The 16,997-nt window shown below is 53.0% G+C and overlaps 1 protein-coding gene and 1 long non-coding RNA gene across 4 annotated transcripts; one reads left to right on the top strand and one right to left on the bottom strand.

The window, feature by feature from the left end:
- Positions 1–887: 887 nt before the first annotated feature.
- Positions 888–16,868, bottom strand: LOC147215085 (1-phosphatidylinositol 4,5-bisphosphate phosphodiesterase delta-3-A-like). 3 transcript variants are annotated; one of them, XM_086140234.1, is made up of 17 exons: positions 16,229–16,864; positions 12,516–12,571; positions 12,318–12,429; positions 9,834–10,062; positions 9,594–9,723; positions 9,050–9,275; positions 8,392–8,593; positions 6,922–7,066; positions 6,507–6,659; positions 4,619–4,759; positions 4,318–4,471; positions 4,130–4,246; positions 3,456–3,634; positions 3,122–3,257; positions 2,627–2,776; positions 2,364–2,551; positions 888–2,218 (listed from the first exon to the last, which is right to left on the bottom strand). In XM_086140234.1, exons 1-16 carry the CDS (start codon positions 16,305–16,307, stop codon positions 2,403–2,405), a joined length of 2,358 nt encoding a protein of 785 aa, XP_085996360.1. In that variant the 5' UTR covers positions 16,308–16,864; the 3' UTR covers positions 888–2,218; positions 2,364–2,402. The 3 variants fall into 3 exon arrangements, 2 of the variants coding, with proteins under 2 accessions (XP_085996360.1, XP_085996361.1); XM_086140235.1 differs by having other exon boundaries at positions 888–2,221; XR_015104280.1 differs by lacking the exon at positions 888–2,218 and having other exon boundaries at positions 2,393–2,551; positions 2,627–2,926; positions 16,229–16,868.
- LOC147215086 (uncharacterized) lies at positions 5,841–6,274 on the top strand. The gene is made up of 3 exons (XR_015104281.1): positions 5,841–5,865; positions 6,064–6,156; positions 6,235–6,274. It is a non-coding gene; the product is annotated as an uncharacterized LOC147215086 (long non-coding RNA).
- Positions 16,869–16,997: the final 129 nt, after the last annotated feature.

Genomic DNA, 16,997 nt, shown 5'->3' on the forward strand with positions numbered 1-16,997 from the left:
TATTTATTATTATTATTGTTATTATTATTATAATTATTCCTGTTTTAATCATTCTTATTCATGTTATCCTAATAATTACTTTAATTATTCCTGTTTTAATCATTCTTATTCATGTTATCCTAATAATTACTTTAATTATTCCTGTTTTAATCATTCTTATTCATGTTATCCTAATAATTACTATAATTATTCCTGTTTTAATCATTCTTATTCATGTTATCCTAATAATTACTTTAATTATTCCTGTTTTAATCATTCTTATTCATGTTATCCTAATAATTACTATAATTATTCCTGTTTTAATCATTCTTATTCATGTTATCCTAATAATTACTTTAATTATTCCTGTTTTAATCATTCTTATTCATGTTATCCTAATAATTACTTTAATTATTCCTGTTTTAATCATTCTTATTCATGTTATCCTAATAATTACTTTAATTATTCCTGTTTTAATCATTCTTATTCATGTTATCCTAATAATTACTATAATTACTCCTGTAAGAAGTGATTGGGGAAGCCGGCGCAGCCGCCAGCAGGGGGCAGCACCCTCTGCTGCCTCTGCAGACCTTCGTTTGCACCTGATGATTGTGACGGTTGTTACGGTTCAAAGCTCCTGGATCCAGTCGTGGACTAGATGTCTCTCCAGGTTCTCCTGCCTGGCTTCTCTCCAGGATCGCCATCTTCCTCCTGCAGTCCAGACGCAGCCCGAGTTCATAGAAGGCTTGTTTGTCTGAATGCGTGGGTGAGAAGGTGAATGGCCGGACCTCCGTGAGGTCCTGTGGGCAACAGGTGGTCCTGGCTGAGCCTCGCCTCTCGCCGGGACCAGCCGGTGCTGAAGAACCAGGTCTGAGGCAGAAGATGATCTCCTGAGACTTGGTGCTCAAGGGTTATTTATTGATCATGGGAGAAGGTTACATGAACATTTAGAAAATACAAAGACACGGCAGAAGATTGCCGAGACAAATGTGAGGTTTGAGTCCGAACCGGGACGGCCGGAGGTTTTATTGCGTTCCTCCCGGTGGACTCTCAGCTACACATGTTCTACCATCACTTCAACTAAAAGCCAGCGGACGGACAGTGGAGGCCACGCTCACACAGGGGCTGCATGCTACTGGTGGACCAACTATGTCCACCTCAGAGGGTGCAACACTGGCTTCGAGGACTTCGGGGACCAACACTGGTTGGGAGTTTTCAAGAACCCTGATTTGAAAACCTTTGAGTCCTGGCTGAAGATGGACTTGACACCAAGTCCATTCTTCCCCTTCAGAAACCCAATGGTGAACCGGCGTCGACCCGATCTGTCCGAGTCTGAGCTGCTCCGACACCGGGGACCTCCGGTACCCGAGGAGACGGGCGGATGGCAGGTAACCATCACAGAGAAGTGCATTTGGCTCTGGAGACCCTAAACCAGATGAAGGTCTGAAGGTTGAAGGTAAAGCTACTATTCAAAGTGAGAAGCAGGAATCCATCTTCAAGCTGGAGCTGCTGCAAACCCGGCGAAGACGAGTCTCGGCTAAGACTCGTCTTCAGCGGGTTTCTCAGCGTCCGGTTTCAATGTGACGCCAAAGCAGGGGAGATTCAACCCAGACCACATCCATGTCAGGAAGGGGTTTGGGTTGGGGTCCCTCTCCTGCATCCTGCTGGTGTCCCAGATCTTTGGCAGGTTTCTTCTCAACATAAAAACACATTTATAAAATACTAAAAGTTACTAAGGTCTACAGCATCAGTCAGACAGGCAGGAACAACAGCTCTACTGGTCTATAAACAAACATCTAAGAAAGTCACTTTTGTCCTGTATGGCTTTTGATGGACCACTGGAACCTGGACTCAGGTAGAACCTGGACTCCAGTAGGACCTGATCTCTGGTAGAACCTGATCTCTGGTAGAACCTGGAGTCCAGTAGAACCCGGACTCCGGTAGAATCTGGTCTCGGGTCGGCCTTCGTCGGCTCAAACGTGGGTTTGAGTCTTCTTCATTTATTGCTGTTTCTCTCAGCCGTGTTTCCATCCATCCTCGTCTTCCTGGCTCTCCTCCAGGAGAGCAGAAGATCAACAAAGAAGGACCATCTAACACTGGGGAGAACATTTGAAAATGTCCTGTGGATATGTCTTCTGGTGCAGATGGAAACACGTCTGCTGCGGGACAAGGCCGGAGGTCCAGGTGGACAAGGGACTCTTCGCTGGTTTGATCAGTCGGGTGGATCTTCTCGGTCCACCTGCTGAAATATTGGGTTTAGGACCAGCCTCTGGCAGGGGTTGGTTTGTCTCAGAGGATGAAGATCACGCCAACCTTCCTGCTAGGTGAAATATTAAACGCATGCGGCAACATTTGGAGGAGCACGTCAGAAGCTAGCGGTGGACCTGAGCTGATCCATGAACATGCTGCCTGTAGGGTGAAGGTCAAGGCTTCTGGGTGGAGGACATGGACGGAGATTTGGACGAAGATCTGGAGGGACTGCTCTCACAGGGGGCCACCTTGATGTGGACGAAGAGCGAGGACGGAGAAAGGCTGGAGCCGTCCATCTTCAGCAGCCGCACGTGCCGATAACCTGCGGGGACCAGAAGGAGGAGGGTCAGCGGCGGTTCCTCAGTTCCTTCCTGGACCAGAGGACGATGTCACACACCTGTGCGGAGACTGGTGAACGGCAGGGTGTACTGTCCCAGGAAGTCGTTCCTGGAGGCGTAGTCGTAGTCTTCCACCATGAAGCGCACCAGAGCCAGATCGGGGACGTGGACGGTGAAGTTAAAGGAACAGTCCCACCGAGGGTTAAAGCCTGGAACACATGGAGACACGTCCTGACCAGGCTTCCAAGGAGGACACTTCTGCGGACAAATCTAAGTGTGTGTCTGTTGGGGCCTCATCTATCTTCTCATCTTCTCCGTGTGAAGCTCGGTGAATGTAAAATGTCCTCAGCCGCTTCCTCCTGGAACGTCAGGTCAGGAGACACAAGTTCTCATCTCCTGATTCAGACAAACTTCTGTGTTTTGAATGTGGGATGAGTCTGTCCTTCTTGGAAGATGTTCTCACCAACCACCAGAGACCATGAACCCTTTGCACTGCAGAAGTCTTCACACACACACACACACACACACACACACAGAGTCCATGCAGGTCTCACCGTTGTTGTCCACGTGATGTGTTTTCTTCTTGTCGTTGTCAATGGGAACCCCATGGACCTCCACCCACACCTGGGGGTCCACGATGGAGCTGGGCTTGTCCCACTCCGGCTTGGGAAGCTGCTGAGCCGAGATGATCTGGAGGAACCGCAGAAACGTGGCCTGAATGTGATTGGCTGAGAGGCGGGTTCACCTGGACGGTCGCCTGCCAATCACGGGGCCGTGTTCACCCGGTCATGTGACAGAGGGTGGAAGGCGGGGACTCTTTCATCCATGTCAACACCAGAGGTGGTTCTCTTGAACTCCACAGCAGGAGAAGACACCCCATCACCTTACCTTGATGGTGAGGAGCACCGGGGAGTGGGCGGGGCCTCCGCCGACGTTCTCCGGGTTGAAGGTGGTGTCGGGCCGGACCATGAAGGGAGGCTTCAGCACGTAGCCACACCGACCGTTCTGCAGGAACTTCCCCTGGTTCAGGTCCATCTGCTCACCCAGCGTTTGGAAATTCAGAGCGACTGCGGGGAAAGCAACAGGGGGAGAAGGCGGCCATTATGGGATGTTCTCATGCTTTATTGAGAGCTTTGAGGACCCCTGGACACGATCTCCGATGGAGCTGTGGATCAGATGCCCTCTGGGCCTGGAGACATTTGGTCCACGGGTGAGGTGCAGGACGCTTTCACAGACACCTTTGCTTTAAAACCCAATGTCAGCTGGAGCTCGAATCACAAACCCTGGTCCGGATCCATCAGTACCTCGGTGCCTCCTGCGTCAGTGAGATGTTACAGGGGGATTAGAAGGTTGCGCTCAGCCGTTGGGCAGAGGAGAGCAGGAGGCGACCAGGTGCTGCTCTCGCTCACCACCGGAGTTAATAGTGTGATGTTGAAGAACTTTCTGTGGACCAATCAGAGCCGGACGGGTGGCGAGCACTGAACCAGAAGAACAGACCCGTGAAGATCTGTGTTCGATGGGGTAAAGCGTAGTCCCTGGTTCAGAAGAGACGTGGCCCTCACCTATCTGGCAGCCCGCGTTCCACATCTCCTGAGGGTTGTAGTTGGATGACTGCAGCCGCTGGCCTGAAGGGTAGATCCTGCTGAGCTGGTGGCTGTTGTGTCGCACAAAATACATCCCTGTGGAGGGACACGGGAAGTCAGGAACCTGCACTGTGGAAAGTACATGAAGCTGCTGACCGTCACCCCACCTGAGTCCTTAGCGAGCCTGAGGGCCTCGCTCTCGGAGAAGGACGACATGTCGGTGGACGGATTCTTGGCGGCCTCCTCGAAGGTCTTGAAGGAAACGCTGCGGGTGTAGACCACCAGGTCCGACAGCTCCGGGCTCATCTTAGACACACCTGGCTAAGGGGACACAACCACGCACAGCCTTTAGCGTCTGATAAGAGGTTCTGCCAGAGGTCAGAGGGACAGCTGGTTCAGTCCGGCAGCACCAAACGGAGTGCAGATCATGCTATCAGGGTAACTGTTAGCTGGGCTAGCGCTGCCGACCGTCGGCTCCTTCCTCGCTCTGGCTCTGGCTTCAGCCCGGCCGGCTTCCTCGTCTGATGAGGTCAGGTCTGAGGAGCTGGACGAGTGCTCCTCCACCGCCATCTCCTTCTTTGCCTTCACCAGGATTTTGCCCTTGAGGTCCTGAAAACACACAAAACAGCCTTGAAGCATCCTTTGAGTCAAAACGGCTCCAATAACTCACAGCGGCAGTTGAAAAAGACCAGGTCCCAAGACATGCCGACACCAGAAAGGACAAAGACATGGATTTCTACAAATACTGTCATACTTGGTGTACCTTGCATGGCCGGTTCGGGCAAAAAAAGATTCAGTACACCAATGGTCAGGACCTGCTCTGAGCTTCAAACAGGTTTCCAAATGGTCATCAGCCAAGATGGGACTGGTATTTGGACTTGATTTGGACTCGGCTCCCTCACCCTACTCATCCTCAGCTTGCTTTTTGGAGGGAAGTCCATGTCATCATTTTCTGAGCGATTCTAAAGCACCACTCCACCTTTTCCGTCTTTAGAGTCGCAATGATTGATCAGACAAACACAACTCCAACATGACGCGGAGGAACAAACTGGAGGGCTCAGGGAGGAATGTGAAGCGAGCCTTGAGTTTGATGAGCTCTCACATCCCTGAGGTACCTGTTCAGACTCCAACTCAGGTGAGTCGACTGAATTCCCGCTTATGTTCCCCAAACACGCATGGTGGCACACGCATTGACATAACGAATCCTTGCAACGTCCGATACCCAACCCAGCGGTCATACCTGAACTCCCCACAGCCTGTTCCAAGTGAAGAACCACCAGGACGTCTTCAAGGAAAGAAACCAAGTCTAGTTGCCACAATAAGATCTCTCAATTTACGTATACTTTTATTTTACCATCCACCAGGTGACAACTTGGAGCCAAATACAGAGTAAAGCTTCAGAGCCCACGTGCTCGGCAACCATGCGTGAAACCACCGAAGGACCCAGAATGTAAGAACTCCAGTAAGAGGAAGGACCCCGACACCGGACACCGATTGGGTGGTTACCTCAAATCCGTCCCGTCCAAAGGGTCGTGACGGGGAAGGCTCCGATTCCAGCTGTGGCCTGGAAACAGGCGTCAGGGCTCAGACACCGGTGATGTGAACAGAGGGTGCATTTTAATCAAAACGGCCTCTAATCTAAATCCCCGGCTCTCCTGCGGAGCGGCTCATTCACGGAAGTGGCAAAGGCTCATAATGAGAAGCAGTTTTTACAGGTCAGTGAGGTAACGCCAGGATCTACCTGCACCCTCTCCACCCTGCTGCTCTCTGACTCCTCCAGGGGAACTGGAGAAGAGACTCTCAGAGAACATCTGGTCCAGAACACACAGGACATCTTGGTCTGAGAGGTTGGGCTGCATGCTTCCATTCAATCATTACACCCAATATCTCACTGTTTGTCCGACTCATGGCAGCTCGTCCCGACGGACACCAGGACTGGTCGCCTGCAGACATCTCATATTTTGGAGTATTTTCGAGTATCAAAGAGAAACTGGCAGACCACAAAGGTATGCGAGAAGCCCCGCTGTGGACATGGACAGGGAAAGCCGGTGGCCGCACTAATAATACGTTACGGGTTTACGCAGAATATTACGCAGCTCACGCTGCTCGGAGAAATCCCTGCCTGCAGCAGAACAGCTGCCGTCCACAAGGAGAAGCCCCTTACAAAGGCCTTCAGGAGCCCTGGAGACTCAGAGAGCTGCTTCCGACCTGTTTCCCTTCAAGTCCAATTTAACAAGGACTCCACGAGTACCGATCTGAAACTCCATTTGATCCTGCTTCTCGATTTCCCCGCAAACAACTTTGAATTGTTCAACGTGAGGAGCAAACTCATCAACCACTTCATGCCTTTCAGTACCTCTGGAGAAGGCAGGCGGTGCGGATCCAGCTCACTGAGGGCCTTGGTGAGCAGCTTGCTGCCCAGGATGGACCGCAGGTGTCGGGCCATCACTGCCTGCTGCTCCACAGAGCAGTGGTTCTCCAAGGACAGGATCAGAGGGTAAGGAGATGCCTGGGACAGAGGACGAGAAGGTGCAGAGGGAGGAAGAAGAACTCATGGAACATCGTTTGGAAGGATGACCCTAAAACTGTAAACATGAAACTGACATTCATTCAGTCGTACCTCTGATATTAGTGTGTGTGTGTGTGTGTGTGTGTGTGTGTGTGTACACTTCTAACAGACACCATGCTCTACCTCAGATCTACAGGCCTTCACCGATTACACCTGAGGGGTAAAGCGAGCGCACATCTCCAGGCTGTTTGGGAGGACTCACCTTGAAGGCGTACTCACTGATGGTCTCAATGACTTCCACAAACGGCACTTTGGAGGTGAGAGTGTATCCGTGGTAGATGACCGGCTCCCCTTTGTCTCCGTCCCAGCAGTCCAGCTCCACGCAGCGGCAGCCATGATTCAGGGCTCTGTGAGGGGACGCATCCATGGCGGGGTTTGTTAGTGTAGAGCCTGCGGTAGCTTTCAGCCCCCTTCAGAGTTTGTCTACTGGTAATCCACACCAGAAGAAAGGTCCGCACCGATCCGACATGCGGCTTCCGGTCCAGACTCTTTCCAAAGCCTTTACCAACGATCATCATCTACCATTTTCCACCTGAACAGCCACCATACACAACAACTCAGAAATGCTCTTCAGAGTTTGGGCTGCTGAAATGAGATGCAGAGAGACAAGCTCTTGTCAGAGTCCGACCCTCAGCTTCTGTCCGTCTTACGGTGAACTCGTGTCATCAGGTATGATGATCACATGACCCGATGCAGTGATGATGTCATGTGACTGAGGGAAAAGTTATTCCCCTTTAAAACTGTAACACTGATCTCAGGCCGTCCTTCTGACCCGACCTTGACATCCCAGCTCCCGCCAGGTGATTAGCGCGTCGCCTTGCAGCCAGAGTATCTCTGTAGTAGGCAGTCCAGCCAGGTGATCTCCAGGGTGCGATGAAGGCAGCGCATGCAGAAAAGTCCCTGGGTCTCTTTGTGCGGCTGCATGATAGCCAGGCTCCGGCTGCACAGAAAGGTGACGCATTGGCGTGGAGCCCTCGTGCAGAGGTATCCCTCTAAATTTGTCAGTGCCAGGAGGCTCAGTGCTCCTCAGGGAACGGATTACTAGTAGAGCTTCCAGGAATCTAACTGGGGGCCGGCTGAGGTCCTCAGTCTGAGGATGTTCAGGCCTTTCATTGAGGACGGCGTGGTCTGATTTAGTCATGATACAACATTCAGCTGAACTTTCTGGGCCGAGACTGTCCGCTGATCTCAGAGCAGGGATGGTGAACCTGGAAGGACTGCAGATAAATGTGACTGCTTTGGAAAAGTTTTCCATATTGTCTGGAGGACTGGATTTACTGTCCCTGTATGTTTCGCGGAGTCCTCTGCACACGCACATCCTTGAACCCCCTCAGCCCCACCACCTCTAGGCGCCGTGCCCACTTTTGACATTCCAAATTTATATATGTCTATATTTTTTGTTTGTTTTTAATGATGCGGTCGTGAAGATCTGAACTCCACCTACTGACAACTTTGAAGACACGACGAGCCGAGAGGGGAGGGTTCAGAGAGTCGGGGATCAGGCTGAAAATGAAAAGGGGCACACAACCCCTGTTCAAGAAGCACTGGTAGAACTGGATTGTATGTTCTTACCTGCACCAGGGGAGCCCTTGGTCTGGCTCTCCAACAAGCAACTCAGATAATAACAACATTGATGCTAATCATAATTTGTGAATGTGTGTTCTGGTCATACCGGATATACGGCTCCGTGCTGCTGTCTCCGGTCAGCTGGTCCTTGGTGAGGTAGGTGTTGTGGGACGAGGAGATGAAGTAGTGCGCCAGCGGGTGTTTCATGTTCTGGTAAACCCTGGCGTGGTCTGGGTTCAGCACACAGTTCTCCTTGGACAGCATGTACATGGTGAACCCGTTGGGGGTCATGAAGCGGTTCTTCTGGGCTGTGGGGAGAAAGCAGGTCGTTGGTTTGGCGTGGTATCGGTACTCCTCAGAGCGCAAAGATCAATGTAGTCAACGTGAGGCTGTCAAGGAATGTCTGTACACTTTCAGATGTCCAGAACTCGAAAGGACTTTCATGCCGCTCTAATCACGTCGGAAAATTTAGCTTCGACGAGCTCAAAACTTGACTGTTTGCACAGCGAAGCCTGGGCAGGGCTGCCAGAGGAAGGGACAGGTGGGTAGTTCAGTACTACAGTGCTGGGTGGTTGGTCACCCTGGGACTCCAGAAGAGAGACAGAACCATAAAAGCTGTTGACTCCGCCTCTAAGTTCAGATGTATTCTATTCTACTGTCCTTCATGGCAAACTCCTTGAAGCAGGGACCCAACAGTGTAATGGGATCTCATCGCCCTTCGGCCTAAAGCCAGCAGTGGAACCACTTGTGGCTTAGCAACGTACCCCACTCATTTAGCTCATAGGACAGAATGAGGCTCTGGGCGTGAGTGAGCGAGGCGTCCTCCCCCTGGTCCTTCAAGAAATCCTGCAGATCGATGGTTGAGAGCACGCAGCCGTTGGAAGAGTACCGGATGAAGACGGCGTCCAGCTCGGGCCGGCGTAGCAGCTCCCTGCAGAAAACCTCGATCTCTCCGTGGTCCAGACGGCCGTCCGCCGAGCGATCACACTTCTACAGGAGAGACGCAGAAGGTCAGCTTTCAACAGCTTGCCGAAGATCTCTACTTTTTGGGCCGTAAAGCAGCACAATCCCACGGTGTGACCACGATGAACGTTGGCATCTACACTTGGTTCTCCGCCTGCTCAATGTTCCGTGTGCCGGTCCCGTGTGAACCGTGGGATACGGCGTCAGTTAGCATTAAAAAGCGAACATCCCGCCGATGTTAGATATTACGGCACGGTTGTGTGCGGCTGATCGCTGTTCCGGTTTGAACCGTGAAACACCTCAGCCGTGCGGTGGTGTTGGAGCGAGCAGGCTGTGTTCAAACACCTGGAAGAGGCTGCGGGCGTACTGGTCGCTCAGGTCGATGTTGATCATCTGCAGCAGCATCTGCACCTCTTCGTAGCTCATCTTGTCATCGCGGTTCCGGTCAGCCCGACTCAGGTAGGCATGGATCCAGGTAGGAGACGCAAGGTCAAGGAGGCAGGACGGGACACTCGTGAACAGATCACATTTCACATGTAAACTGCGGTGCGGACGATCAACGAAGAGCCAGGCTCGGAAGGATATTGGTCGAGCTTCTCCTTCTGGGTCATGTTCTCCACCCTCTCCTGCAGGGTCCGGATGCCGCGGATCCAGTGCTGAGCCTCCTCCTGGCTCTGGCATAGCAGGTCCAGGCTTTTGCGGGGCCCTTTAAAGACCACGGTCAAACAGCGGCCCTCGGGAACCGAACCCACCATCTGCCGCAGCGTCTCCGACTGGCATCCCTGGCGAACACACTCCACCTCCATCACGGAGACTGAAGGAGTGGAGAGGGAACAGAGGCAGAAGAAGAAAAGATAATCCAGTTGTTCCCGACCACCCGACGACATGAAAAACTCCACGCTGGACCCAGATGTTTGAACAACCGGATCTCCAGAACAAAATGGAACCCGCATTGATCATTTCATCTTCACGGTCCATCACGCAGGCCCCTGTGTTTTAAAACTGGAGATCCAACGGTGTGTCACAACAACCTCCAAGCAGCCGACAACACACTCCATGCTGCCAAGAAGGAGTATCTATTTACAGCAGGAGGACCTATAAGCTGCTCCCTGATTGCTGCTTTGTACCACACACACACACACACACACACACACACACACACACACAGGGAGGGAGAGTAGAAGATGTCGTGCCACATGAGAAGCCTCCAACAATTAGAGGACTGTGTGGTCAGCAGGTTAGCGGTGCTGAGCTGTAAGCTAGCAAACCGCCGAGCTGCTCCTATAATCTCTGCCTTTGAATGGCAGCAGGCTGGAAATAGAAGAGCTCTGTAATCTGTGTGATAGCACAGGGCAAGAGAGGAGCTGTGTGTGTGTATGTGTGTCTGTGTGTGTGTGTGTGTGTGTGTGTGTGTGTGTGTGTCCTTTCTACAGAGAGCACTAAGTAGCATTTAGTCTCCACCAAAATAGGTAGTGAATATCCACGTTCCAGCAAACACACCCAGTGTCTCTGGACCAGGACGGCCCACTCCTTAGAAATGAGCTCCTCAGATGCGTGCAAATGTCAGGGTGGGTCACGGCTGGAGCTCCAGAGGTCCATGTCTGAGGGAGGACCGCTTCCAACATTGTGTCTGCAGACACTGAGAACATCTGCTGTCCTGAATGGGTCAGCGTGACAAGACGGCGCCATGGCAGTCTGTGCTGCACACACACACACACACACACACACACACACACACACACACTCCAGCCAACTTTAGACCCGCAGCCATTCATGTGGATTCTTCACTTCTCTAGCTTTGGAACCTCTCATCATCCAGGACAAGGGTGTCGAACTCATTTTCACCGAGGGCCACATCAGCATGAGGTTGGCCTCAAAGGGCCACATGGAACGGTGACTGTAGAAATGTTATTAAATTGGAACCAAATGTGATGTAAAATAAATGTAACTGCTCCTTAATGTTAAATAACTCTGACTTTATGGCTCAAAATGACTCCAAAATGTTCCATATGCATTCCCATGTGTCTTGAGACAGCCTTCCATCTGCATCGACTGTTCTCTTCCTGACTTCTAGGGATCAATTCCACTTGTTGAAAATGTCATCGATGTGGTTACACTGCGATCTAAAGCCGTCCCGTTGTGGGAAACATGAGCGGCTTGAATTGTGGGGAATGTAGTTTATGTTCAATGCACGTGTTTGACAACAATCAGACCTTTTAAGACGTGGCGGGCCTCATTTGGCCCGCGGGCCTTGAGTTTGACACGTGATCCAGGACAGTGGAACCCAACCTTTTTATCACCGCCGACCGGTCAACGCTTGACAATTTTACTGCAGACCGAGGAGGGGGGGTGCGTAACACGTAGATAGTTTATATTAATCATAAACGTGAAGCCACTGCGTGGATCCACCTTTTCCCCTTCAAAAAGAAAATTTCCGTCTGACTTCTGTTTTTTACTTCCTTTGCTAGATCGCGGTTACATTTTTGGTGCTCAAGTGACCGAGCTGTAGCACATCTCGGTCGACCAGCCATTTTTCAAAATAAAGATTGTTCAGACTCAGATAACAAATCCAATGGAAATACCTATTGATCCACGGACCAGTACCGGTCCACAGCCCGGGGGTTGGGGACCACTGATCCAGGAGATAAAGGGGTTGGATTCCAGGCTCCTCACGGTCTGTCGGAGTAGACAGACCTCTGCTCCGGCACCAGAGGTACTCTAGTCCTGCACCAGAGGACCTCTGCTCCGGCACCAGAGGTACTCTAGTCCTGCACCAGAGGACCTCTGCTCCGGCACCAGAGGTACTCTAGTCCTGCACCAGAGGACCTCTGCTCCGGCACCAGAGGTACTCTAGTCCTGCACCAGAGGGCTTCTACTCCGGCACCAGAGGTACTCTAGTCCTGCACCAGAGGACCTCTGCTCTGGCACCAGAGGTACTCTAGTCCTGCACCAGAGGACTTCTACTCCGGCACCAGAGGTACTCTAGTCCTGCACCAGAGGACCTCTGCTCCTCCAACCACCAGAGCATTGCTAGATTTCTACAAGGTCACGTGAACATCACACACTTACAGGACTGCTGCTCCTTGGCGCGGCTGGAGGTCTTCTGGGACTGACACCAGACGGTGACCCCGTCCTCCAGCAGCTTCAGAGTCCGACGCTTCTGCCAGTGAAGAGATCTGACCTGGGACGTGACAGATTCATGGGGAACCTTTTTAACTTCCCGACCTGGGACATCTGATGACTTCAGCACACTGCAGCACACCGTACCTTCACCATGCTGGAGCCCTTCAACATCCGCTTCACGTCTTCATCGTCCTGCACCCCTGCAAAGACAAACAGACCGATGCAGAAGCTGGGGCCGAACCTGCTCAGGGAAGGATGGCAGATGTTTGGTGGACCAGGGAGGACGGAGGTAATTAGAGGGTGGTGTTTATTTGGTCCAGATGTGGGTCGGCAGCAGCCGCTGAGGCAACGGCTCTGTAATTGTGGAGCAACTTCTGGGTGTGGACGGCGGGGGGGCTAAATATAGTTGTTGATATAACATCAGAAGGACAGATGTTTCACTCCTGCTTCACCCTGCTGGTCCAGCCCTTCCTAGGGTTCCTAGAGACATCCAGCGTTCACCTTCTCATGCACACCTACACACAGTTTAGTCTGCAGTGTGGGAGGAAGATGGGGAACATGGAGAGAACCCAGGCAGAGCAACCTGGAGAGAACATGGTGAGAACCCAGGCAGGAGAACATAGAACCCACAGAGAGAACCTGGTTGATTGTTGGTTCAGGACAAGGAACCTTCTGCTGTGGGTCCACAGCACTTCTTAACCCCACAGATGTTGTTCACTACTTGAAAATAGAGATCTGGTGCCGGCATGTTGTCCACCTCCAGGGTCCAGGACCTCAGCGCACCCTCTCAATCTGCAGCTGTGGTTCGACCAACCGGCACGATGAAGACCAAGACGGTCTTCACCTTCAGCACTGACTTTGCGACTCCATCCGTGGTGGGCCATTGTGGTGACCAGGCGGGGCAGGAAGCACAATCTCTCCGCTCGGCCTGCGAGGGTCCAAGGTGTGTTGGAGGTCCCATGGGAGAAATCAGATCTGCCCTCCAAAGTGTCACCCACACGACGCCTCACATGAAAGCAGTGAAGAAGTGAAGAGCTAACTCCAGGGGTTGAAGCCCCCGTGGAGTCTTCTGCCAGGCAGTCTTCTGCCAGGAGCGAAGCCGGGGAGATGTTGTCCACCTCAAGCCCCGGTAGATGCGGATCGTATTCGTTCCTGGGCCTGAGAAGCTGAGAAGGCAGCCGACAGCAGAGCCTCGGACCCCCTCAGGAGGACACGGGACCACCAGACCCTGGAAAAGGGAGCTTGACCATCTGCGCTCATCCCAGAAGGTGGATGAACGGGTCACGTCCTGAGAGACGGCTGATGACCGCGACCCTGGGGGTCAAAGGTCACAAAGGTCCACAAGGAACCACGAGGTTCCTCTGGAGCTGAATCCAGACCCAGATCCGGCTGCACCGCAGAGGTTCTCCTGTCCACAGGAGCACCGGGCCTGGTTAGCAGAGCTAAACCCTGTCCACCTATGGAGCTTCAAGGTGTCTAATCATTGACTAGATGGTCAATGATTGGAGGCCAGCAGAAGGTCAGCAGAAGGTCAGGAATGCAGGTTATCTGCTTCAAGAGGACCATCCAGGGACGGCGGCTGGAGATCCCACTGCAAGGGGTGGGGGGGCGCTAACATCCTCACACTCACAAAAGGGTGTTTGAGCTGTGGAAAAACACCCTGACTGTGTGTGTGTGTGTGTGTGTGTGTGTGTGTGTGTGTGTGTGTGTGTGTGTGTGTGTGTGTGTGTGTTTTGGACTCTGGTACAAGGAAGCCAAAAGGCCAGAGTAGAATGTATGAAAACACACCACCCCCACACACACCCCTCCGTCTGCTGACTGTAAACACATGCTATCTGAACACACAGACCTTATTAGTGGACACACACACTCCTCGTCAGCGGGCACACACACACACACTCCTCATCACCGGACACGCACACACACACTCCTCATCAGTGGACACACACACACACCGTCTTCATCAGTGAAGGACAGTGACAGTGATGACGCTTCTCTTTTCCCTCCAAACATCTTCAAGTGTCTTTCAGTTGATCAGTTTTCTTCTCCCGTGCGTGGAGGTCAGGCGTGAGCCCTTGGTGCTCAGATGCTGCAGGTCCTCCAGAGACCTTCTGCGGGTCCTGAATGCAGCCTCGGCCAGCTGGACCACAGTCGCAGCGGTCCAGGTCCTGCACCGTCTCCACGCCGGTCCTGCTTCCTGCTCCTCCCTCACATCTTCTCTCCATCCCGGAGGAACCCGCTGACATCATCCACTCTTCTTCTGACCGACGGCGAGGAAACATGGCGGCGGTCGGCTCGAGCATCGGCCAATCAGCCGTCAGACGATGACATCACGGCTCGCGACCTTCAGTGGACAGAAGTTCTCCTTGCAGAGACTGGATGAAGATGGTGGAGAGTCCTCCATCCAGAGGCCAACACACTACTCTGCTACGACTTACATGTGCACTCTACTCTACCTCCTGTGTGTGTGTGTGCGTGTGTGTGTATGTGTGTGTGTGTGTGTGTGTGTGTGTGCGCGTGTGTGTGCGTGTGTGTGTATGTGTGTGTGTGTGTGCGTGTGTGTGTGTGCCACGTTAAGTAGTTACTTGTATGGTTGTGGTGGAGGTTTGCAACTGCTGGAAGTTTATTTTTACTTTTTACTTTTACTACCCCCCCCCCCCCCCCACACACACACACACACATTTCCTGTGTGTGTGAGTCTTGCATCCACACACAGACTCCTGTGTGTGTGTGTGTGTGTGTGTGTGTGTGGATACAGCAGCAGACTGTGAAGTGTGTATGTGGCAGCCTTCAGCCTCAGGCGCTGATTCAAGTGGAAAGAAGTTGCTGCTAAACGTTGGTTCAAGTTTGTTGCAGATGTTTAAAAAGAAAGTTCCTCCTCTTCATCCTCCTGCTCTCATACCAGTGTGTGTGTCAGAGACCTCGGATGTAAACTCACTGACTGATCACATGTATTAATTATCAAATATATTTATATATATATATACTGTGTGTGTGTGTGTGTGTGTGTACTATCATGGGTGTTACTAATGTGTTGTTAAACAAACCAAGGACACAAAGGGTCAACCTTTGACCTCCAGACCTTCATCCTGCAGACCTCCACCCTAACACCCACAACAACCACTGCCTCAGGCTAGCCGACACACACACACACACACACACACACACACACACACACACACACACACACACACTAACACGACTGTGCTCCTGAATTGCTGTATCTCACCAAAAAAAGGTTACACCTGTACGACATGGTGGGAAGCCAAACATCTGGACAGCAATTTATCTGGCCTGTGTGTGTGTGTGTGTGTGTGTGTGTGTGTGTGTGTATGTGTGTGTGTGTGTCAGCTGGACAGCATCTCCTCGCATGTTAGCAGAGGTCACTGTTGTCAGTCCACGTTGTCTATTAGCTGTGTAGAGCAACATCTGCATCTCCAGCGCGGGTCCACTCTGGTGTCCCAGAGATGATGAGGAGAAACATCTTCATGATGTCAAACTGAATCTGCTCTTCCTTCAGGAGACCTCCGGCTGCTCCGGCTGCTTCTCCTCCTGAGGAGGTTGATGTGTCCCGATGGACCGGCAGGAGGTCCACCATCAGGGCTCAGAACTTCCAGGGGATCCGGTCTCAGCTGCCCCGGGTTCCCCGGACGTCCCGCGCATCACAGGTGAAGAAAGAAAAACCGGACCTGGACCTTCTCAGCACCTTGCAGACCCCGTCAGTCCACCCATCGGACACAAGCAGCCCGCGGAGTCCACGGCACGCTCCGTGTCCGTCGCTGTGTGTGTGTTTTTGTGTGTGTGTGTGTGTGTGTGTGTGTGTGTGTGTGTGTGTGTGTGTGTCGGGACACACTCACCCAGGTTCCTGAGCGGGTCTATGGCCTTGGCGGCTCCGGCGCGTCCCGGCGGCTCGTCCCTCCGGCTGCTGCCCAGCATGGTGCCGTCAGAGGCGGCCGCGCTCCGCCGCCGCTCCTCGGGCTCCAGGCGTGTGCGCGGAGGAGGCGCGTCCACGCCTTTAATCCGGAGGTCCGAGCCGCCCCGCTGACGTCACCGTCAGGGAGCACGGGGACAAAGGCGCCGTGGCGCACACCGCACTTCCGGTCGGGACCTTCAGAATAAGTTCCCGCGCCGCCGCTCGGAGGCTCCGGGCGGAAACGAGCGCCCGTCGGTGAGCGCGCGTGACCGTGACGACCGGGTGATCAGCGCACGACACCCGCGCACCTCCGTCACGCACCTCAACATGCACGCGCTCGCCGCGTTTCCTCCGAAGGAAGCCGACTTCCGGTCTGTGCCGCTCAGACACGGCGCGTGGCGGGAGGACGTCACCGGATCAGGACGCCGGGCCGCGAGCGGCCGCTCCATCCTCGCCCACCCGCGGAGGGATCTCAGGATCTACATGACGCCGCGGAGGACCGGGCGAGGCGCGCGTCTCCGCAGAAGATCCGCAGGTCCTGCAGGTGGTCCTGTGGACGCACCCAGCATCTCCAAAGCACGCACGCACGCGCGCACACACGCCGATGTGTAATCACAGAAGCCCGCTGAATGCATGTGTGCGTTTTATTATGAACGTTAACCGTGTCGGTGACGTCACGACCACCCCCTCCCCGGTAGCGCCCCCTGCCGGCG

The sequence above is a fragment of the Fistularia commersonii genome, chromosome 33 (assembly GCF_037954325.1).
Source record: "Fistularia commersonii isolate RoL2024-O1a breed Wild chromosome 33, RoL_Fcom_v1.0, whole genome shotgun sequence".
Classification (NCBI taxonomy): Eukaryota; Metazoa; Chordata; class Actinopteri; order Syngnathiformes; family Fistulariidae; genus Fistularia; species Fistularia commersonii.